Source organism: Oncorhynchus kisutch, linkage group LG29 (assembly GCF_002021735.2).
Source record: "Oncorhynchus kisutch isolate 150728-3 linkage group LG29, Okis_V2, whole genome shotgun sequence".
In the NCBI taxonomy this organism is placed as follows: domain Eukaryota; kingdom Metazoa; phylum Chordata; class Actinopteri; order Salmoniformes; family Salmonidae; genus Oncorhynchus; species Oncorhynchus kisutch.
In genome coordinates, this window is record NC_034202.2 from 16,382,088 (window position 1) to 16,407,297 (window position 25,210).

The 25,210-nt window shown below is 42.3% G+C and overlaps 1 protein-coding gene across 1 annotated transcript in view; it reads right to left on the bottom strand.

Moving 5' to 3' along the window:
* LOC109874343 (matrix metalloproteinase-17) overlaps positions 1 to 21,267 on the bottom strand; it is an 81,144-nt gene extending 59,877 nt beyond the window's left edge. Inside the window, exon 1 of the mRNA XM_020466211.2 lies at positions 20,673 to 21,267. Coding sequence (XP_020321800.1) covers positions 20,673 to 20,864 — 192 coding nt within the window. The 5' untranslated portion in view covers positions 20,865 to 21,267. The remainder of the gene's footprint in view (positions 1 to 20,672) is intronic.
* Between the last annotated feature and the right edge of the window lie 3,943 nt (positions 21,268 to 25,210).

Here is a 25,210-nt window from a genome sequence, read left to right on the forward strand (position 1 = left end):
GGATGCAAACCACAGACAGATGGAGGAGACAATTGATCTGGGTAAATTGATAATAACACGGCGCCGAGCACAGTAGGCCTGTTCTTTATTATCTTCACTTTATGCAGCAAATCCTGATTTAGTCCATTACAGGGTGCTACTTAACAATGAGAGACGACACAAAATGAGAGGATTCAGCTGGGTTCGCTTGTTTATGGACTGGGGAAGGAACAGTCGTGCCACAAAAGACTGGGAAGAACAACATCTCTCTTTCGCCGAACTCTTCTTGTTAGATGTTGGATGGAGGGCAGAGTTGAAGAGGGCAAGGTTTTCTCCCCCAGAACATAGGCTACATCATAGAATTAAAAATGAGTAATTTGTAGGATCTCTGTGGGCTACATGCTCTTAAGGTGTCTTATCACAAGTAAGGACCTGGAGCATCTCTTTGAGTCATTTGGGCAAATGTATTAGTGTGGTTATATTTCCTTTCCTGTACTGTACATAAATATATAAGACACCCTACTGTGACCCTGTTTTAAAGTGCACCAGCTTCATTCTAGCTGGGCTCGGCCCATTACTCCTGGTTGGTGTGCCAATAACGACCAATCAGATCAACGCCGGCCTGAAATCATATTAATAAGGGCATAAAAAAATTATGGAACTGATGATCCGGCACATAACTGAATGAACGGCCAATGATTAAGGTCATATCGACTTGCTAGGTTATTAAATGCCAACCAGCCTCCAGTTGCTGCACTATGCATCTTCACAGGGACAAGTGTCTGTGCTAATGAATGGAGGAAGAGAAGAGGGGGGGGGGGGGGGTGTTCAGATTATTTAAATTGAAGCCATAGGAGGGAGTGGAGAAAGAGATCGTAAAGATATTGAGTATCTTACATCACAACACAACATAGTGTGTACGTTAAGCATTTAAACAGACTCCCTGTAAAGGCCTAGAATCTACTGCAACACTGTTCCCCCAACATCAGCAGAGGATGAACCAATCAGTAAAAACAGCACTTTGGCCACTCAGAAAAAGCTAATCTCCTGCTTTGCTTCTGGCTTGTGGGACTAACTATCCCTTTCCATGTGAAGGCTAGAGCTCTTCAGCAGATCTGTGGACTTTTCTGCAAAGCTAGTGAAAGGTATGTGAGCACTGGAATACCCAGAAGCCACAGGGGTCAAAGAAGTGAAAGCATAAACCATATAGACAGAGAAGCCCATTTCTATCCCCGCTTAGCTACATTCATACACAGTATTCTCTGAGCAGATACAATTTCCCAGGGTGACTTACAATGTTGTTAACTCAGAGGCAGTAACCAATTTACTGAAAATCCATTTGAAATGAAGCCGGTGAGGTGAGGAGTCCATATCAAGGACACAGTGAGGGGCATTACCTTTAGTGGGCTCCCTGCTGAGCCAACCCCAGCCCACACAGGTATCCTGCCTGCCTTCTACACCAATAACTTTTTTTATAGACTGATACAGGTCTGTGAATGGGTAGTTCTTGGACTTTGTATGGGCTGTCCGAAATCTAGATAATCAGTGTCAATCAAGGAGTAACTTGTTTCATTCTGAAGTACTTTTGCAGAGCACTTTAATGAATTAAATTGTTATTAAGACATCCATCCATTCAGAGAATAGATTCTCTCTCTCTCTCCCGTGGGCTCGGCTGAGAGAAAATCCTGTCAACAACGAATTGTTCCACTAATGATGACTTTCCAATATGTGTGGTGAAGATGATTTTCATCACAGTCTGATTATTCTCACCTATTAGCTCATTCCCTGATCCTATCAGAGTCTCCTATCTAATTAGCAGTAGTAGGCCTCTGAAAACAAGCTGCTAGCTAACCCACCCCGCTCCTTCTCTTTCCAACTTCCTTCCATAAGGACCAGCAGAGGAATAGGGTCCCGTCATGAGAACATTACACGGCGGGCTTGAAGCTGATTCTACACTACACATCAAACGTCTTCATTCCCCATAATGATTTCTCTGAGGGAGCTTTTTCGCTTCCATCTTTTTTCACTGCTCCGCTCTCCTTTCGTCTTGTTAAGAACTGACAAATGCTAATGAGAGACAAACGGCGGCATCACCTGCTGCGTGGCTTAGAACAACCTGGAAAATGAACAAACTTACTAAAAGCCAAAGGGGCCTGTCACCTGCATCAGTAACAAGGTGGTTTTCTACATTCATTTTGCCTGCTTACTCATAGTGGGACCTGACTGCTTGTCAGCTTACTGACGTACTTGCCCTTACTGACGTACTTGCCCTCACACAAATGCTTTATGCATACCACACAAACCTGATCACATGCAGACACACACGCACACACCATTTTTTCTTTATTCTTCCGCAAATTCATGCAAACAATTTAAGAAGAGCTCTGTTGATGCTTTGTGGTTTCCTTAATGGTGCTTTAAGGTCGTGCATCACCAGATTAGCTGTCTGGACTCTGTATTGAGATGTGATGTGACAGGAAATACCAGTAACCACAGTAATTACAAAAGCTCCTTGGTCATTTGGATGGCAATGGTGACTTTTTCATAATCTGGGATGAGATGGGGAGAGGGGGGACTCCTTGGCTAAAATAAGACCTGGGAGGGAGCACATGGAGCTGATTTGGGGTTTTTGTGGAGTGGGGCAGCTTCGTTCATAAACCACAGTTGAGTGCAGGAATCAGTGTGAGCCAATAGAGAGAGGGAGATCGCTTTGCAGCTCTGTTGCGGAGAACAATAATTCCCACTCCCTCTTCCACACAATTTGATTCATTACCACTGTAAGTCATACTTTCTGGCATTTGGAATCTTTTTTCGACGCACACAACATTACAATGGCATGAATTAAGTGTAGAGATTGGAAATGCAGATTTCTGGCCAGTGAAGTATTGTTTCCTGTTCCATTGCTATGATCCATAGCTTCACTCTGATCATAATCAATGTTGCTTGGAATATTATGAGGTCATCTCATTTGGTGTGTGTGAGTTTATGTATGTATGCTTATGTGGCTGTTCTGCATGTGTGGTTGTTTCAGGAAAACAAACATCTTCATCTTGTCATCTTATACCTCACTGCAAAGTATGAGTATTTGATCTATCAACGGGCTGAATATGCCTGTCTTCGTGCTGATCGATAGGGTCTGGATGAGGTCAGTGCAGCAATCCCAGACTGCAGAGCTGCTGCGGCTGCCAATGTGTCAAGATCTGCAAAACCTCACAGATCGGGCATTTGAGGCTGTCTTAAACCCTTCAGCAAATCTGACAATCTCCTCAAGAACATTTCCCGTTGGTTTGGGGAACATTCTATCTATGTCAGCAAAATCCTCCGAAGAACCTTTAGTTTTGTTGTGGAAGTTAGAAGAACATTCCCTTAGTGTCAAGCAGAACGTATCTAGAACGTGGATCAAATCTTCTCAGAATATACAGTACAACATTAATGTTCTATGTGAGTTTTATGGGACATTACAAGAACATTCATGCGTCCAGTTTTCTGAGGGATAGGAGAATATTCCATCAACAGCCCACCAACATACACAGAACAAGGTTGCCGTGTTCTCAGAATATACAATATTAATGTTCTAGACATGTTGCAAGAACATTTACAGTGCCTTGCGAAAGTATTCGGCCCCCTTTGCGACCTTTTGCCACATTTCGGGCTTCAAACATAAATATATAAAACTGTATTTTTTGGTGAAGAATCAACAACAAGTGGGACACAATCATGAAGTGGAACGACATGTATTGGATATTTCAAACTTTTTTAACAAATCAAAAATGGAAAAATTGGGCGTGCAAAATTATTCAGCCCCTTTACTTTCAGTGCCGCAAACTCTCTCCAGAAGTTCAGTGAGGATCTCTGAATGATCCAATGTTGACCTAAATGACTAATGATGATAAATAATAAATTACACACAGGTGGATTATATATTTCTCCCAATTTCGTGGTATCCAACTGGTAGTAGTTACAGTCTTGTCTCATCGCTGCAACTCCCGTACGGACTCAAGAGAGGCGAAGGTCAAGAGCCGTGCGTCCTCTGAAACACAACCCAACCAAGCTGCACCTGGCGACCTGGTCAGCGTGCACTGCGCCCTGAGAGAGGAGGATATCCCTGCCGGGTCAAACCCTCCCTAACCCGGAGGACGCTGGGCCAATTGTGCACCGCCCCATGGGCCTCCCGGTCACGGCCGGCTGCGACAGAGCCTGGGCTCAAACCCAGAACCTCTGGTGGCACAGCTAGCACTACGATGCAGTGCATAAGACAAATGTGCCACCCGAGAGGCCAAGCTATCACTTAATTTGACTAATTTCTCCTCATTGATTTAACTATTTAAACAATTTAAGGGCTGTATATGTTTAAGGGCTGTATATGTCTAATGTTGTTGGGGCATATGAACCTATTTTAATGATACTCTTGAATCACTATGATCAATAAAAGTTGTTATTGAATATACTTTCAACAGAGCTGAGATTGAATTTGTTCACCCTATTGCTTACACCTATCAAGTGCCTAGGGAGGAGGGGTTAGGTTTTCTTCTGGACATGGCCTAACTCAGGGGTCTCCAATATTTTCTAGCACAAGAGTTATAAAGAAACATGTTGCGAGCTCCTCATTTTTTTTATCTTTCAAATGGACACATTCTTCTTTTCTCCTCTCGCTCTCCCCTGAAACTCTTCCCCGGGTCCTTAGTGTACAAGAGAAAGTAGTGAACTATGTTTTCTGTCAGCATACCTGGTAAAATAATGGTTAATAAACCACTCTATAAAATCTGAGAAGTTTTTACTTTTCCATACTTTTTTTTTCACTCACAAAATTACAGTTGTTCATGGAGAAATCACATCAGAAGACATTGTTTTTTAGGTCTGGGAGAAAACTAACACATTTTTTAAAAATTCGACCTCTCCCGAGTCCATACGGGAGTTGCAGCGATGGGACAAGACCTTAACTACCAAGAAAAAAGGGTAAAAAAAAAATAGATATGTTGCTGCTTATAATATCCAATATTTTGCAAGGCTATTTGTTAGTCAACTGGTCTATAATTAGATACATGTATAGTAGCTTCTCTTCGGTCATTATATATTACCTTAGAAGACTAAATAAACCCTAGCTCACCAGAATAACGTAATAAATCAATGAAATTAATGCTTCAATCTGTTTATTTCGCAGAGCAAAGATGATTAGGGATCAGGGAGAAAATAAAATAATGGAAAGATGTTCAGTGCAAAATGTCCATATGACATCAGTTTGACCGGTTGTAAGGAAATAAAAAGATGTGAAAATGACCCAACAAGTGTCTGATCATTTCAGTTCGGCTTGGATGCATATTTTATGTGGTGAAATACTATCAGCTTCTATGATGCTGATAAAGATAGCACCTCTACAGACAGTATCTCACTGTGCATTCGCATTCTCTTAAGATACTGAAAGAAAGAAATCTAATTTCTCCATTTATGTTCCCCAGTAAAAAAAATTGGCAACATTTGGTGAATGATTTTACTGCACCAAATGCTTAATTCTGCAGAAACCATTGGCGCTTTTAGCACGTACATTTTGGTGGAGCAAACTCAACATCTTTTTTTAAATGCATGCCAGCAATGCCACTACACAACACAATAAAACACTAAAAAATACATGAATTTCATTATAACGATGACAAAACGGTGCCGACAAACTGTTTGGTCCTACATAAAGCTGTCCCAACAGCAGAGCTTTCTTTTCAGCACCATGAGGTGAATCCCTACCATCGCTACACCTGGTGGAGCCTTGTCTGGCAAGGAAACAGGTCATTCAGCCTAATTTACTTCCTTTTTAAAAAACACAGTTGACATGGCTGACTTGTTTAAAGCTCTGCCCCACCTGCCCTAAATGACAGCTCGCCACTGGCAGGAGTTAATATTAAGACTATGAGTGTCCAGATTTCAGTTTCAATTTAACCCATCTGAATAGTAGGCTACTGTTCCCTTGACGTGCCATAGGCCTATTTGAAGTCCCCGTTTTGTGACTGTCGAATTTGTACAGCGCCTCACAATCATCACACTTAACGTACAGTAGCTGGCACTGCTATCGTCCTCTTTTACCACTTCACCAAATATTTCCCAAACATTACTGTTCTGGCCCTCCCTTCTCTTTATTTTCAGCTCTTCATTTCACAGCTTTTCTCTTATTGAATTCAACTCCGACATTGTCCTTTTTTCCTCTTTGGTTCCCAAAAGCATTTGGTGATTGGCGTGAAGGCTATTTGGCTCGGTTACTGTTAGGCCTTAAAGCTTAGTCTTATGCACTAATGCCAGATAGCCTAAAAGACTGAAAGAAAAACCTAAATGTTTAGATATAAATTGCACAAGAATGATACATTTATGGATTTCTTTAAGGTATTGTTTTCTCTTTATTCAACTCGCCCACCACCCACCTGCCCTTCATCCACACATGAATCACCTTAAACCTGGCCGCCCCGCGAATGTAACCGCGGGAACTGCGGCTTATGAGTCAAACCATGCATCACTAGTGCGCACCAGGGTGCAGATTTTTCTTTTAAGGAACTCACTCTACTCTCGATAGTTATTCTGACAAGTTGCATAAGGTACAATTTCGAAATTGGGTAGAGCATTAGCAGTTTTCCTCTTGTAATTTTAGTCATTGCATACCTTAGAGCGCTATTTACAATTTGCCAGAAATGTCTAGATCAACTAGTTAATGTCAGCTAAGGTGTTTTAGCTAGGTTTGATGGAAGGTGGGCCCGAGTGAAAAAGTTTGAGAACCACTGCCCTAGAGATATCCCTTATTAGAACAGTGGTTAGGGCTTTTGTCATTGCTGCTTGTGGCCAGGGTTCGAGACACGGTAGGGGAATCACCCTACTTTTACATCACTAGCCAAATACGTTAATGTCATTGTTTGGCAATAGTTACAACACATCTATCTGATCTAATTCAAATGTGTTTCTTATTGAGAGATAAGAATTGGTAGAATTCCAGATAGCTGAGCATCTCAAAGGGAACTCTCTATCATGTGTTTTTTTAAATCCACACCACATATACCATGTAGAACAAACGTGTCTCTGATAAGGAATCACATCAGCTCTCATCATAGTGTTTCTATCTGGAACATTCCTCATTTTTTTGCATAAACATGGCCCAGGTGGGAGTGTTGCGTCTGACAGAAGCATACCTAGAACATGGTTGCCGTATTCTCAGAGTATCAGAAATATGTATATTTACAGTAGCATGTTTGTACTTTTCACATTTGCCATTTAAGCAATGATGCCAGTTATACCAAAACAGTACATAACACAGTCCATGAAAAACAGACAACAGAATCACTTGGGACCAGTGTTGGGGGTAATGTAGTGCCTTCAAAATGTATTCAAACCCTGTAACTTTTTTCACGTTGTTGTGTTACAGCCTTATAAATGAATTAAATTGATTTGGTTTCACTGATCTACACACAACATCCCATAACGCCAAAGTGGAATTATGTTTTAAGAAATGTTTACATAGTGTGACCCACCACCTGGATTTGTTCCTATGTAGCAACATTTGAAATGGTGATTTTTACATTGGATAAAAGTAGAGAATCAGAGCTAGAAAATGGTACTGTATATCATACACTGTAGTTGAGGCACAATGGAAAAGTAATTCTGCTTTGAAAGTTGATAAACTTATAACCCCACTTTTGAGAAAATGACCCATGAATGTTTTGGTACACCTCTGGAGAGCTCTTCTTTGTCTACATCCATTCAGCATTATTCACACCCTCTTAAGCCTTACGCCTCTTAAGCCTTTGTCACGTGCACAGGATACAGGATGTGTAAACGGTACAGTGAAATGGTTACTTGCATAGTGGAGTATTTTGTACAGTAGTAAACAATGAACCATAATCCCAACTCATACTACCATGCACAATGCATGAATCTGCAGGTAGCTAAAGATTGAGCTAGCTAACTAATATTAGGCTAGAACTAGCAATGCAAATGGATTTCTGAGATACAAATAATATTACAACACAGATCATACACCAGTGTTGTGTTCAAGACCACATAAAGTGAGATCAATTCAAGATCAAGACTGGAGCGAAACGAGTCGGAGTAAAGACCGAGAACGGGAGGGGGACGAGAGGTCCGAGACCAAGTCAAGACCGAGAACCATAGAGTAGTAGTTTGGGGGTGCCACAATTTTTTTCTTTGAAGGATTAAAGGCCCAGAACATGCACTACTTTTCTAAAAAATATATATATATATTTTTATGTAGCTTTTTTTATTATTCTTTTTATTTTTCAGGGGTGCTGTAGAACCCTCAGCACTCCTACTTCCCGCGGCTATGCCAAGACCAGAAACGGAGAGTCTACATTCAAGCCCATGACTGTAATTTAGTCAAATTTTCACCATAATAAGTGTTCAAAATGTCCAGTATTTCTGTGTTCATATTTCACATCAACATATGGATTCTTTAGACATTCAGAATAAATGCATGCTGAAGGAAAATAGAGCCACTCTACACATTTTTACTAACCCAAACACAGTTGGAAACAATGAGGGCCTTCTATGCTTTCAGTGTAAGGCTAAGGATATATAAAATAATAATAATAATATTATTAATTTCAATAATGTTCTGATTTAATCTCTTCAATTTTTGAAAAGAGAAAGGATTAACATGGATCCCAAACCGGCTGCGTGCGTGCGCCATCGTGCGCCATCATGCATAAATGTATTTTGTCCCCCCACACCAAACGCGATCTCGACACGCAGGTTAAAATATCAAAACAAACGCTGAACCAACTAACTATATTAATTTGGGGACAGGTCAAAAAGCATTAAACATTTATGGCAATTAAGCTAGCTAGCTTGCACTTGCTAGCTAGTTTGTCCTATTTAGCTAGCTTGCTGTTGTTAGCTAATTTGTCCTGGGATATAAACATTGAGTTGTTATTTTACCTGAAATGCACAAGGTACTCTACTCCACCAATTAATCCACACATAAAACGGCCAACTGAATTGTTTCTAGTCCTCCATCCGGGCTTTTTCTTCTCTTGACTTTATATTGTGATTGTCAACTTTCATAAATTAGGTGCATTACCTCCACTGATCTCATTCGTCTTTCAGTCACCCACGTGGGTATAACCAATGAGGAGATGGCACGTGGGTACCTGCTTCTATAACCAATGAGGCGATGGGAGAGGCGGGACTTGCAGCGTGATCTGCATCACAAATAAAACTGACTTCTATTTTAGCCCTTGGCAACGCAGACGCTCGTTGGCGCGCGCAAGCAATGTAGGCGCAATAATTGAATAATATAGATTTCTGCATTTATTTTGCAACGCTCGCTCACGCGACGCAAGTGGTGCAGTCGGCCTGTCAACACTGAAGAGAAAAAAATATCCAATCGTGATTTTTCTTTGGTGGTCTTTGGGGAGATAATTATAGCTAGCTAAGTCAGCAATTGGCTAGGCCACCAGAAGCTTGATAGAAGGTATCTGCCATTCAACTGTACTGGTGTCACACCCTGACCTTAGAGATCTTTTCATTCTCTATTTGGTTAGGTCAGGGTGTGACTAGGGTGGGCAATCTATGTTGTCTATTTCTTTGTTGGCCGGGTATGGTTCCCAATCAGAGGCAGCTGTCTATCGTTGTCTTTGATTGGGGATCATACTTAGGCAGCCTTTTTTCCACCTTAGTTTGTGGGATCTTGTTTTTGTACTGTTGCTTTCCAGCCCCACAGAACGGTGCTTTTCGTTTTGTTATTTTTTTCTTCTTTTCGGTGTCATCAATAAAATAAAGATGTACGCCTACGACGCTGCACCTTGGTCTATTCCTTCCAATGACGAGCATAACAATTAGGGCAACATTTTGGACTGACAGTGGAATCAACCAATTACATTGACTTGTAATGGGTGGGGACCGTTTTAACAAAAACATATGGAAACTTCTGCCTTCTCGAAGGCCAAAAGGTCACTGTGCAATAGAGAGCAGTAGTTTTCCCACGGTCTAGCTAGCCATCTTTTGTTGTAGGCTAGTTTGCAGAGGCTGCAGCAGGTGTTGTCGAAGAGGATGTTGTCGCTAATTTGTTAGCTGCTCCCCTTTCAAGAATAACTTTCAACAAGAAGTTACGTTTAAAATTATCATCACCTGCCTCTTGAGGATTGACCGCAAGTTCTCAATGGGATTAAGTTCTGGGGAGTTTCCTGGCCATCGACACAAAATATCGATGTTTTGTTCCCGGAGCCACTTAGTTAATACTTTTGCCTTATGGCAAGGTGCTCCATCATGCTGGAAAAGGCATTGTTCGTCACCAAACTGTTCCTGGATGGTTGGGAGAAGTTGCTGTCAGAGGATGTGTTGGTACCATTCTATATTCATGGCTGTGTTCTTGGGCAAAATTGTGAGTGAGCCCACTCCCTTGACTGAGAAGCAACCCCACACATGAATGGTCTCAGAATGCTTTACTGTTGGCGTAACGCAGGACTGATGGCAGTGCTCACCTTGTCTTCTCTGGACAAGCTTTTTTCCAGATGCCCTAAACAATCGGAAAGGGGATTCATCAGAGAAAATGACTTTACTCCAGTCATCAGCAGTCCAAACCCTGTACCTTTTGCAGAATATCAGTCTGTCCATTATGTTTTTCCTGGAGAGAAGTGGCTTCCTTGCTGCCCTTCTTGACACCAGGCCATCCTCCAAAAGTGATCACCTTACTGTGCGTGTAGATGCACTCACACCTGCCTGCTGCCATTCCTGAGCAAGCTCTGTACTGGTGGTGCCCCGATCCCGCAGCTGAATCAACTTTAGGAGACGGTCCTGGCGCTTGCTGGACTTTCTTGGGCAGCCTGAAGCCTTCTTCACAACAATTGAACCGCTCTCCTTGAAGTTCTTGATGATATGATAAATGGTTGATTTAGGTACAATATTACTGGCAGCAATATTCCTGCCTGTGAAGCCATTTTGTGGATAGCAATGATGACGGCATGTGTTTCCTTGCATGTAACCATGTTTGACAGCGGAAGAACAATGATTCCAAGCACCACCCTTCTTTTGAAGCTTCCAGTCTGTTATTCGAACTCACTTAGCATGACAGAGTGACCTCCAGCCTTGTCCTCATCAACACTCACACCTGTGTTAACGAGAGAATCACTGACATGATGTCAGTGGGTCCTTTTGTGGCAGGGCTGAAATGCAGTGGAAATGTTTTTTGGGGGGATTCAGTTCATTTGCATGGCAAAGAGGGACTTTGCAATTAATTGCAATTCATCTGATCACTCTTCATAACATTCTGGTGTATATGCAAATTGCCATCATACAAACTGAGGCAGCAGACTTTGTGAAAATGTATATTTGTATCATTCTCAAAACTTTTGGCCACTACTGTACAATGTCTGGTTCAATGAAAATGGTTTTACCTACATCAGGGATTTCCTCATTGTCAGATTCATTTTCTGAGTCAGAATGGCAAAACCGTCCTCCAGAAAATAGTCGATCACAACTTTTTCCCACTGATCTCTGTCGATAGCGCCTGATAACTTCAGAGAGGCAATGTTGAGAGCAGTAGCAAAACTTTTTTACTTCTTCATGATATCTTTCAAAAAAAAGTAGCAGTAGAAAGGATTAACTACACATGCTGAGCAGCTCATGTTATAGACAGAAGCATTCTACATGACAGATCAATATGAACTCATCTTTCGGCATGTCCAGTCCAGACATTATCTTGACAAATCATGGCTAGCGTGGCTAAACCAACTAGGCTTGTAATTTAACAATTTTATTCATATTTACAGATGGCATACAAGTTTGTTATTAAGGCACATAAAAGTTCACATGTTCCAGAAGGCATTTCTGCCCCCCAAAAAACGCATTTTAATAAAAAAACTAAAAACGTTCAAATGCATCTCCTGTGATGTAGTGACATACGGAACATACGGCTCGCTTCTTGAAACGGGTCACAATTAATAAAAAACAGAAGGGAGTCAAGTATTCAACCCTTTTGTTATGGCAAGCATAAATAAGTTCAGGAATAAATATTTGCTTAACAAGTCACACAATAAGTTACATGGACTCCCTCTGTACGGAATAATTGTGTTTATCATGATTTTTACATGACTACCTCATCTCTGTACCCCAGACATACAATTATCTGTACGGTGCCTCAGTCGACCAGTGAATTTAACCAGAGATCAAAGAGGTTTTCCAATGGTTTGCAAAGAAGGGTACTGTACCTATTAGTACATTTTTTATTTATTTAAAGCAGACATTGAGCATGGTGGAGTTATTAATTACACTTTGGATGGGGTATCAGTACACCCAGTCACTACAAAGATATAGGCACCCTTCCTAACTCAGTTGCCGGAGAGGAAGGAAACCGCTCAGGGATTTCACCATGAGGCCAATGGTGACTTTAAAACAGTTACAAAGTTTAATGGCTGAGATAAATATACTAACATAAATGAAAGAGTTCGTCAAATATCTGCCCTGCTAGAGCTGCCCCGGTCAACTGTAAGTGCTGTTATTGTGAAGTGGTAAGGTCTAGGAGCAACAACGGCTCAGCCGCGAAGTGGTAGGCCACACAAGCTCACAGAACAGGACCGCCCTGACCTCAACGCAATCACACACCTTTGGGATGAATTGGAACGCCGACTGCGAGCCAGGCCTCATCACCCAACATCAGTGCCCGACCTCACTAATGCTCATGCGGCTGAATGGATGCAAGTCCCTGCTGCAATGTTCCAACATCTAGTGGAAAGCCTTCCCACAAGATTGGAGGCTGTTATAGCGGCAAAGGAGGGACCAACTCCATATTAATGCCCATGGTTTAAGAATGAAATGTTCAACAAGCAGGTGTCCACATACTTTTGGTCATGTAGTGTATATTATTGTTTTATTTTCCATAATTATTTTTAAATGTTCACATTGTTCTTCTACTTTGACATTACAGAATATTTTGTCTAGATCGTTGACAAAAAAAAATGACAATTCGATCCATTTAAATTCTATCCTGTAACACAATAAAATTTGTAAAAAGTAAAGTTGTGTGAATACTTTCCGAAGGCACAATAATGTATTACAGTGGTAATTTAACGATTTACTCTCTTCAAATATTGCAATAATATTACAGTTTTACAGTACTTTTTCACATAACCTGTATATTACTTTTAGAAGCATATCTCTACAGGCATGTTTTATATATACAGTGGGGAGCACAAGTATTTGATACACTGCCGATTTTGCAGGTTTTCCTACTTACAAAGCATGTAGAGGTCTGTAATTTTTTTTATCATAGGTACACTTCAACTGTGAGAGACGGAATCTAAAACAAAAATCCAGAAAATCACATTGTATGATTTTTAAGTAATTAATTTGCATTTTGTTGCATGACATAAGTATTTGATAAATCAGAAAAGCAGAACTTAATATTTGGTACAGAAACCTTTGTTTGCAATTACAGCGATCATACTTTTCCTGTAGTTCTTGACCAGGTTTGCACACACTGCAGCAGGGATTTTGGCCCACTCCTCCATACAGACCTTCTCCAGATACTTCAGGTTTCGGGGCTGTCGCTGGGCAATACGGACTTTCAGCTACCTCCAAAGATTTTCTATTGAGTTCAGGTCTGGAGACTGGCTAGGCCACTCCAGGACATTGAGATGTTTCTTACGGAGCCACTCCTTAGTTGCCCTGGTTGTGTGTTTCGGGTCGTTGTCATGCTGGAAGACCCAGCCACGACCCATCTTCAATGCTCTTACTGAGGGAAGGAGGTTGTTGGCAAAGATCTCGCGATACATGGCCCCATCCATCCTCCCCTCAATACGGTGCAGTCGTCCTGTCCCCTTTGCAGTGAAGCATCCCCAAAGAATGAGGTTTCCACCTCCATGCCTCACGGTTGGGATGGTGTTCTTGGGGTTGTACTCATCCTTCTTATTCCTCCAAACACGGCGAGTGGAGTTTAGACAAAAAGCTGTATTTTTGTCTGATCAGACCACATGACCTTCTCCCATTCCTCCTCTGGATCATCCAGATGGTCACTGGCAAACTCCAGATGGGCCTGGACATGCGCTGGCTTGAGCAGGGGGACCTTGCGTGCGCTGCAGGATTTTAATCCATGACGGCGTAGTGTGTTACTAATGATTTTCTTTGAGACTGTGGTCCCAGCTCTCTTCAGGTCATTAACCAGGTCCTGCCGTGTAGTTCTGGGCTGATCCCTCACCTTCCTCATGATCATTGATGCCCCACAAGGTGAGATCTTGCATGGAGTCCCAGACCGAGGGTGATTGACCGTCATCTTGAACTTCTTCCATTTTCTAATAATTGCGCCAACAGTTGTTTCCTTCTCACCAAGCTGCTTGCCTATTGTCCTGTAGCCCATCCCAGCCTTGTGCAGGTCTACAATGTTATCCCTGATGTCCTTACACAGCTCTCTGGTCTTGGCCATTGTGGTGAGGTTGGAGTCTGTTTGATTGAGTGTGTGGACAGGGGTCTTTTATACAGGTAACGAGTTCAAACAGGTGCAGTTAATACTGTGGTGGAGAACAGGAGGGCTTCTTAAAAAAAAACTAACAGGTCTGTGAGAGCCGGAATTCTACCTGGTTGGTAGTTTATCAAATACTGTATATATGTGAGGACAGACGCCAGGTGAGAAGTAAGTACAGGGAGTGAAGATTTAATGGATAAATGGACCTATAACAAAACAAGAACAGCGTCTGGACAGGGGGAACAAAACAACATTAATGCAGACACTGGGAAGAAACTGAGGAAGTGACAGATATAGGGAAGGCAATCAATAAAGTAAAAGAGTCCAGGTAAGTCCCATGAAGTGCTGATGCACGTAACGATGGTGACAGACGTGCCTAATGATAGGCCGTCAGGCGCCCTCGAGGGGGAGCGGGAGCAGGCATGCCAACATGCATATATTTTTAAGCCTTGTTTCATGCTAATGATATTCATGCTGTAGGCTAGCTCGTTTCCAATAGGCTATCATAAAGGCGAAAATCTAAGAAAAATCACCCGACCTCAGCCCCAGAGTGTGCAAAGCTCTCATCAAGGCAAAGGGTGGCTACTTTGAAGAATCTCAAATATAAAATATATTTTGTTTAATACTTTTTTGGTTACTACATGATTCCACATGTGTTATTTCATAGTTTTGATGTCTCACTATTATTCTACAATATAGAAGATAATACAAAATATATGAGTAGGTGTGTTCAAACATTTGATTGGTACTGTATGCCAAATAAGTACGTTGAAACCATTCTATGTTAAAATAACTGTGTGTGTGAGCATTCTTAACATTGCTAACAGACAAAGAGCTATGAATGGATAAGTGATTCACCAATCAGGGCCTTGATTGGCAAAGCAACATTAATGTGTAATAATGTGTAAGGAAGATCTTTGGGACACAAATGTTCTTGCAATGTTCCCATGAAACGTGTCTAGAACATTAATATATTATGTCCTGAGAACATAGCAACCGTGTTCTGTGTATGTTTGGTGGGATGTTGATGGAATATTCTCCTATCCCACAGAAAACTGGATACGGTGCTTTTGCAACGTTCCCATGATACGTGTCTAGAACATAAATATATTATATTTGGAGAACATGACAACCAAGTTCTGGGTAAATTCTGTTTGATAACAAGGTCAATGGTCTCTTGGAAACAGTCCTTGCACATCACTGGAACATTCCTATGACAATATTAGGTAATAACCTAATGAGACTCTTAAGAGAAAGCTGTGGGAACGTTTGTTGTTAGCTGGGTATCCCTCCTTCTCTGTACAGTAATATATTCTCTCCTGCACTGCGGCCTCCTCTCCCTAGACATTGTTCCTGAAATAATCTCCTTGCCCGGAATCTGTCCCAACCATGCCGTGCAATGGACGCATGGTCACAGGTGTCCAAAGTGCCAACTGAAAGTAGGACAGGCGTGCTAAAAATGGACTAGGGACCAGGGGAGTGTGTGAAAGAGAAGACATACCATTATTATTAATATCCCACGTCCCTTTTATCTAGGGCTCTACTCAAATCTGTATGATTTAAGCAATGGAAAGGTATTTTCCGATTGCGCCGACATATGCAGCGTTTACCATGAATGCAGTCTCCGCTAACATTTCCTTTAAGTTTCAATTATGCTGTAATGCTTAACTTCCACGATACGGATTGGATAGAGCCCATAGTAACGTACCATAACTCAGACACAATTGAGTCACGACTCACGACTACAGCTGACGAGGACAATTAAGTAAAAATGTATCCTCTCTCCTCTCCACAGGTGCAAATCTCTCCCCAGAGCATTAGCCCAAAGAGACAGTTCCATCCCAGCCGGAGAGAGGGTATTGATTTCATGTTTGCCACTTGTCTAAGTGATTTTTTTGTTTGTTTTTTGTTTGGTGTGCACTTCTTTTGTGCCTCTCTGTTTGATTTCTCCTTTCAGAGCTACACTAACTCCTACCCATTTCCCTTTCCCCGTCAATCAATCCCGCTCTCTTTCATTTACCTGTTCCCGACGCCTCTCTGTGTAATTGGAGCAGCCTGGGGTCGGTGAAGGAATGCATCCTATCTACAGAGTTCCAGAGGAGAAATGCTATAGGTGGGACAGAGTGAGCTGAGAGGAAGTGACATGACTGAACTGTGTGGTGTGAATTCAAGTGTATTTTATTTAAACATTTTATTTGACCTTTATTTAACTAGGCAAGTCAGTTAAGAACAAATTCTTATTTTCGATGACGGCCTAGGAACAGTGGGTTAACTGCCTGTTCAGGGGCAGAACGACAGATTTGTACCTTGTCAGCTCAGAGATTTAAACTTGCAACCTTTCGGTTACTAGTCCAACACTCTAACCACTAGGCTACCCTGCCACCCCATGTGTATGGGTGGGGGGTATCCTCTTCTCGCCTCCACTCCACTGGAGATGGGACCAGATGGTGCTCTCATTAAAGAAACTACAGCAAAATGAGATTCTCCGCTTTAGGATATAGACGGGCTGGTAAGATCGATACCATCCTGCCAGACTCCAAACAGAATGGGGGACTCAAACAGCAGCACATCGTATCTACACACATTTCAGCCGGAATCATTTCACACGGTTTCTTATAAGCATTGTGCCTACATTTAGGGTGTGATAATAACCAGTGTTGTAGTGGTAAAAAGAAGTGGGCAAACCATAAACTCCAGTAGGCAATCGAGTTAAGACAAACAACCACTGATATAAACTAAGACATCTAACATTTTTACAACTGTATGGTTTGCAGTTTGATTGCATTTTAATGTCAACCTATATGGAAGGTAGGCCACTGGGAGTTATTCATATTGAAACATATCTTATTTTTCTTTTTAAATTCTTGATTCGTTTGATAAAATTAGTACAGATTATTTCAGGGGACCCCACATGGGGCTCCGACACCAAGTTCGGGAACCTCTGTACCATCCTCTTTCTCTGCTTGCTTCCTCTCTCTCTTTGTCTCCTCTGTCTACTCCTGCATGCATCACAGCCTGCCTCAGCCTCACCACTGTCTGTCTCGCTAGTACTCTCTGTAAAGCAAAGTTATGATGAGAACTTAGTTGTCTTTTGTTACTGCTTGAGAGCTGTGAGAGTTGTCCACTTGGGAGTTAGGGCTCTCAGTATCAGCAGACTGAAATCCACAGGGGAAAAATGACATGATGAGCAGAAAGCATATTGTGCTGGTTATAGCTTGCATGTGTCCATTTGATCCCAATTCCTAGAATGTTACAAAATTGCCAATCGGACTTTGCATGTGATGTACAATGACAATAACCCAGACATCGAGACAGTGTCTAGTGTGTCTCTGGTGGGCTGTCTGGATGTGGGCTTATCCCAAGCCCCTGGTGAATAGCAGTCTCCGACATGGTCCTGCTGAGTAGGGGAAATGGCCTCCCACCCTAATCAGTGAGCAACACACTCACCTGCCCCACGTAAACCTTACTTTAATCCCAGCCGGCTGCAGAAGGGCGTGAGATGGGGTGGTACTCCAGGGGATAGAAGTCTTTACATCTGTCTGTCTGAGTATTGACCAATGCCCCCCCCCCCCCCCCCCCCCCCGCGCAGCGGTAACTTCTACGCACCTGAGCCTGCCCAGCTGAGCCGGACACACCCAAATGCACACCCACACAACTTGCACCAGTACACACCGACATACACCAGCACACGCATTGAATCGTCTCTGTAATCATCTGATCACATCTCTGCTGTAAAGCCTGTGTTGTAGATGGGCTTATTGTGCAGATTAATGATGCGCCGGTTGACTCATAACCCGCGGTTATATCCATGGGGCGGCCGGGTTTAGGGTCAATAAATATTGTGTGGATGAAGAGCGGGTGGTTGGCGGGCGGGTTAAATAAAGAAAAAAACATTTATATCTATAGGCTACATTGAGGTTTTTCTTAAAGCCTAAGCTTTAGAGCCTAACTGTACACGCGCCATATAGCCTACACGCCAATCGCCAAATGCTTTTGGGAACGGGCAGAAAAAGCTAACATCAATCCACAGAGGCAAAAATAACAATGTCAGCGGTTAACTCAAATACAGAAAAGCTGCAAAATGTTGAGTTGAAAATAAAGAGAAAGGAGGGTCAGAAAAGTAATGTTTGGGAAAGATTTGTTGCAGTGCTAAAGACAATGTGTGACGATTGTGAAGCGCTATACAAATTCGACAGTCACAAGAAGGAGACTTCAAATAGGCCTACTGAACAGTAGCCTACTGTTCAGATGGGTTAAATGGAAACTGACATCTGGATACTGACTGTAAGTTAACGTCTCATATAGCCTTAACATTAACCCCTGCAGAATTAAGCATTTCGTGCAGCAAAATGATACACCACCAAGAGTGGAGAAATATGATTTATTTCTTCCAACATCTTGAGAGAATGCGAATGTGCAGTGAGATACCGTCTGTAGAGGTGCTATCTTTATCAGCATCATAAAAGCTGATAGTATTTCAACCAGATAAAATAGGCCTAGTCGGGCGGTTGCAGATGGGTTATTAGCATTTGTGGGCGGGTGCGGGTGAACGAACAGCTGACCTGCGCACCACTAGTGCAGAACGATCCCGCCTAAGCCTTCTGCCTCCTTGCTGTGCCACATTAATAAGGTTCAGTTATTGGCCAACTTATTACCCCGCTAAGCTGGCCATCGTCTTTACAGACACATCCCAGTAATAGTGCCAGACAGGCCCTAGCCCACACAGTAACACCGGGCAATTAGAGTGTCCACTGTGTTGAATGTGTCAGCTCCACAGAGACATGATGCAGCTTCGTTAAATGTGCACGCTTACAGCACCTACACCACTCGCTCCAGGGGGGCCATGTAGAGGTCAGCACATGAAAAAGCATTTGTGTGACCCTTGTTTATGGGCCAAGCTGTGAGACAAGATCGTCTTCTGCCCCCTACCCTCGCAGCCTTCATGCTAGAGAATGAACTTTGAAAACATAGGGAGGAAGATCTGCATATTGTGTGTTGAGAGTTTGGGTGGGGAGGGTAAGGTAGGGGCAGTTCATGGTGTTGGAGAACTTCTTTAAGGGATAAATGAGGACCATTTATAGAATTTCTCGACTTTCAACTAATTTAATGCTTGGATGATTGTGTAAAGTGTAAATGACCTCTCTGATTATTTAAGCAGCCATTTTTGTCTACTCGCTGAGAGGAGCGAGCATCCTTGCCATCGCATCACCATCACCCTGTGACTCCTGTGGCGAGCAGAAATATTGAGGCACTCAGAAATGCCATTTCAAAGTGAAACATGCCTTCAGGGGTTACTTCTCCATGAGCTCCATAGCCTACAGGGCAATTAGCCTACACTCTTGAGAGACATTGCGTTTTAAATCTGCTTACATTTTGGTAGCATTTCTTCAATTTCTTCCTCTCTCACCTCTCCACCCGCAGGCAATGACGGCCATGATTCTGATTTGCATTTACAAACAGTTCAAAGCGTTCCTTCATCGTTCTGTGCCATGCGTGTAAAGTGGCCGCGGTATGTGTAATATGTCATGGGAATTGTTGCCTACATCATATTGTGCATGTGAAAAATGATAAATCAGGGTAAATACAATGTTATACAATACTGACAACATATTGACACGGTCTGCACAGTGATATCGAGGATCATGCAGAGATATTTTCTCTCATACAAGCTTGTACGAAACGTAACATATCATACTAAATGGAGTGTCTCGGATTTTCATACAGAATAATACTAAATGCTCTGAGACCAGGTTGGACGGAGCAGTCGCTCACATGGCAGAGTAGCCCATGACCGATGTCCAAATAAATAATTATGGATAGCCTACCATTAAAATATTTACTGAAAGTAAGACTGATTTCACTGAAAATTTAACTTCATATATATATTAGGCAAATGCACCTGGGAGACTACAGGGCACAGAAACAATACTCACTCCCAATGATTCACTTTGGCTTTTATCTTCTGTTTCTAAACGACTGAAGCCATAAGGCTACAATAAAAAGCAACCTATATGATTTCTCAATGTTCACTGAATGCGCAGGAGTTACACTACTATCACACACCAGAGTTGGCATCGTCTTGATATGCTGATAATGAACTAATATGAGGTAACCTATTTCAACAGCCTATTGTCGGCCTATGTGGATAAAAGTTTAGTTATACGTAGCCTATTTAACCAAGAAAAATGTGTCCACTGCAGTAGCCTATGTTCAAATATTCAGTGTAAAGTGTCGGAAGAATATAGGCACTTACCACCCCCATATCCATCTGTTCGGCCGTCAGAGATGGTGCTGCAAGAGCCTGAGACAAAAACCAAAACATGGGAAGCAGGAGCATCTCTGGAGAAATAATCCAAATGCGCCGCGCGAACTGAAACATTTGAGAAATCATGCCCCGCCACTCGCTGCTCCAGCAGCGCTCAGACACCGACCCTGGCCGCCGCATTCACCAAATAAATCACCCAGCTCCGGATCCCTCTGATATGCGGTCCAATTTGGACGAGAATTCTACCTCACTGTTGCGCGTAAACACATGAAACACATATCACATAGAGCCGAAAATGCCTTTAAAAACATTAAACAGTTCGTTTTCACCAAGATCCGCGTCCTGAAAAACCATCTCAGTCATATTGCTGTTCCTTGGTGGACCACCCAATTACGCCAACGGTTACCAGTATTTACAAAGAAATATAACTGCTACTTTCGGACTCATTTATTTCAGAATATCCAATATGCCCATGAGGCAAAGAAAATTAACCCGTTAAATATTCCCTCTGTAACACAAGCAAACGAAGATAGGCTTGTGCTCCCTGCGCCGTGTGTCAGAGACTGAGACAGACGCACGATGAGAGAGTGGAGAGGAATTTAGCCAGTTGCAGAATGGGAGGAGGCGATACAAAAGGCGCATTATTCAGTCCACTTAGAATGTGCATAGTATTACATCTGTGACATCTTTTTAATATTTAGACCCTCGGTTTCAGAGTTGCAGGCACAACAGTGTGCACATCAGATAGGCCTATAACATGCGCAACATCTCTGCATTTTGTTCAAATGAAAAAAGTATTGTTTCGCAGGGTGAAAGGTAGCCCGTTGGCCTATCAATTCATCATTAGCCAAATTAACGTATAGATCTACACATGATGCTACCCATAGTTCAAAGGCTTACCTACCAAGAAAGTTGATATAGGTACACCAATAGGTTATAAGACCAGGTGATGTTGCAAAAACTTGTGTGTAGCCTACTTGGCCTATGTAATGCAAGCCTACAGTGGACTAGCTTACATGGAAGCAACATATGAGATATAAGTATCTCTACGAAGGAAGCCTCGGCTCCAGGTTTCTCTCACGTTGTACAGAAGGTGAGGTGAAAGCCTGGGCACTGGGCAGAGTGTAAACTGTAGAGAACAAGTTCGCGCTGTCTCACCGGAGGGAAATCAGTGGGTAGCCTTTACGCCTTACTGCGTCGCTTCTGTCAACAGAAGTCAGTCAACATTATTAAGTATTTCTCGTTGGCCTTCAAGTTTAATCTATAGAAAAACATATACAAGTATCGAACAACTGGTGTCTGATTCTTTACATGAGTTATGCCTCGAGGCATTTAAACTTCGCGTCTCTTGAAGTACACTTACGCATCAATGTCATGGACCTATTCGTGTTTGACAAGTCGACGAGGCTAGGTCCTGCTCTCAACCTTTACGAAGTTGAGAGATTTGGTCATATTTGACCTCATATAATGATAATTATAACAGCCATGGGTCTGCCAAGGTTAGACAGATGGCAGCGCTTGACTAGTTTGGGTACTAACTTATCTGTTTCCTGATAGGACCTTGAGTCTTCTGTCTGACATGTCCATTGGTATTAATCACCTGGCTTCTTCCAAGGACATTAACATTGAGGAAGGCCTAGTTGATCAAGATACACAATAATATATGTTTTACATTATACCCGTCTATAATGTTTATAGCACATTTGTAACATTCATTTAGGAGAGTGCATCCTTCTTACACCTAAGCACACTAACATGTTTTAGTAAAGTTCTTCTGTGTTTGTGCCCTCGTTCCATTGAAACAAATCTGCAGAGTTAGGCACTGTGGGGATGACTGACTTAAATGGGCACTGGGGAGTTTACACAGCATGGTGAAATTATTGACAAATGGGGCCTTGCAGTACCTATACAATTATGATATGCAGTAAGGACCCACCAGTCTGCAGTTATAGATAGAGCCAACTGACTGATGTAGGTTGCTGTTTTTGTCGTGCACAACACACCCACACCGCCTTTGTTTTGGTAAAAAGCTGTGGGATTGGTCTGGAGAAATGTAACCATTCTCAAATGTGTAGACAGAGCTTTTGATGCAAGGACTATTCCGAGTTTGTTTACATTTACATTGTTTACAAACATTGGAGTAAAACTATCTTATATTTTGGGTTCTGATTGGGTGTGTGATTTGAACCAAGATCCTGAGGCATTTATAAGTTATGTTCTTCAAGAATCAATGGGTATACAGTATCAGTGGTATAAAGTACGTAAGTAAAAATACCTTTAAAGTACTACTTAAGTAGTTTTTTGCAGTATCTGTACTTTACTTTACTATTTATATTTTTGACAACTTTTACTTTACTGCAAAACCTAAAGATAATTATGTACTTTTTACTCCATACATTTTCCGTGATGCCCAAAATTACTCGTTACATTTTGAATGCTTAGCAGAACAGAAAATGGTCCAATTCGCACACTTATCAAGAGAACATCCCTGGTCATCCCTACTGCCTCTGATCTGGAGGACTCACTAAACACAAATGCTTTGTTTGTAAATTATGTCTGATTGTTGGAGTGTGACACTGGCTATTCATAAATACATAAAAAGAGAATTGTGATTTCTGGATTGCTTTAAAAAAAAAAACAATCAAATACATTTACTTTTGATACTTAAGTATATTTAAAAGCAAATACTTTTAGACTTTTACTCACATAGTATTTTACTGGGTGACTTTCATGTTTACTTGATTCATTTTCTATTAAAGGTATTTTTACTTTTGCTTAAGTATGAGAAATTGGGTACTTTTTCCACCAGTGTATCATACATTTATAAATCCCAAAATGTATGTAGCAACAAAGGATTCTAGCTTTAAAGAATAGTTAAGTCTCCTCCATTCCTCCGGAACCCATGGATCTCTATTTCAAATATGGTTCCTGTATAAAAGCATAAATAGATATTATCATTATCTTTTCCCAGTTGGGCTATTTAGCAAACCAGTGATACATGTTATGGCTTTTTTGTTGTCGTTAGAGACCAGGAGCCCCCAGAATATACAAGTGAGTGTTCAGGGAGCCAACTGACACCCAATTAAATATACATATCGCCAGCAGCAAACTCTTTGGACTGAAAATAGTGCGAATGCCTCTGAAATACAGAAGCTGTTTTATTTTCTACCCCTCATTACTCTGGCATTTCAAAAGACATCACAGAAAACTACAAACCAATTCGGAAAAAAGCAGAAATCATCACAATTACACAAAATCAGAGGGCTCGCAATGGAGAACAGACAATCAGATTATCCATACTCTTCTATAGCAGATGAGTAGCACTTTGTTGTTGTGAATATAAAAGACAGAATTATGACATCTTTGTGTTGTGATGTTCAAAGTCACCATTAAGGAGAGAGACTCTGTGTAACAAGTTTAATTAATAAAGTGACAGCTGTATTGTACCAAGCTTTGTATGTACACGTGTATGTATGTCTGTATTATGCTACCTCCCATGTTCCAAAAACGTCTGAAACCCTACCCCTTCAAATAATATCTTTGTAACGTTCTGAGTGTAGTGGGTGAGAAGTCAGGCGCAGGAAGCAGAGAGTTCAGGGGAGTGCTACTTTAATGCACAAAAAACGGCGAACATAAGCCAACCCCACGAAAACACAGGGCGTATAATACAACAAACGCCCCAAACAGGGGGACTTAAACTGTCCAGCAAAACCCACGAAATGGGAAAACACGTAACCCATAGACGTGCACACAAGTTTACACAAAACAGAAGGTCACAATAATTAATCCCGCACAAGGAACCAGGCGGGTCGGCTGACTAATAAAGCCTCACTAATTATACCCAACTCAAAACAGGTGCACTCAATAAACACATAAGGAGGGGGAGGAAATAATCAGTGGCAGCTAGTAGGCCGGCGACGACGACCGCCGAGCGCCACCCGAACGGGAAGGGGAGCCACCTTCGGTCGGAGTCGTGACAGTACCCCCCCCTTGACGCGCGGCTCCCGCAGCGCGCCGACACCGGCCTCGAGGTCGACCCGGAGGACGAGGCGCAGGGAGATCTGGATGAAGGCGATGGAAATCCCTCAACATTGACGGATCCAAAACGTCCCCCACCGGTACCCAGCACCTCTCCTCTGGACCGTACCCCTCCCAGTCCACGAGGTACTGCAGGCCCCTCACCTGGCGTCTCGAGTCCAGAATGGCCCGTATCGTATACGCCGGGGACCCCTCGATGTCCAGAGGGGGAGGAGGGACCTCCGGCACCTCACCGTCCTGTAGGGGACCAGCTACCACCAGCCTGAGGAGAGACACATGAAACGAGGGGTTAATACAATAATAGGTAGGGAGTTGTAATCGATAACACACCTCATTTATTCTCCTCAGGACTTTGAAAGGCCCTACACACTGCGGCCCAAGCTTCCGGCAGGGCAATTGGAGGGGCAGGTTTCGGGTCGAGAGCCAGACCCTGTCCCCCGGTACAAACACAGGGGCCTCACTGCGGTGGCGGTCAGCACTCCTTTTCT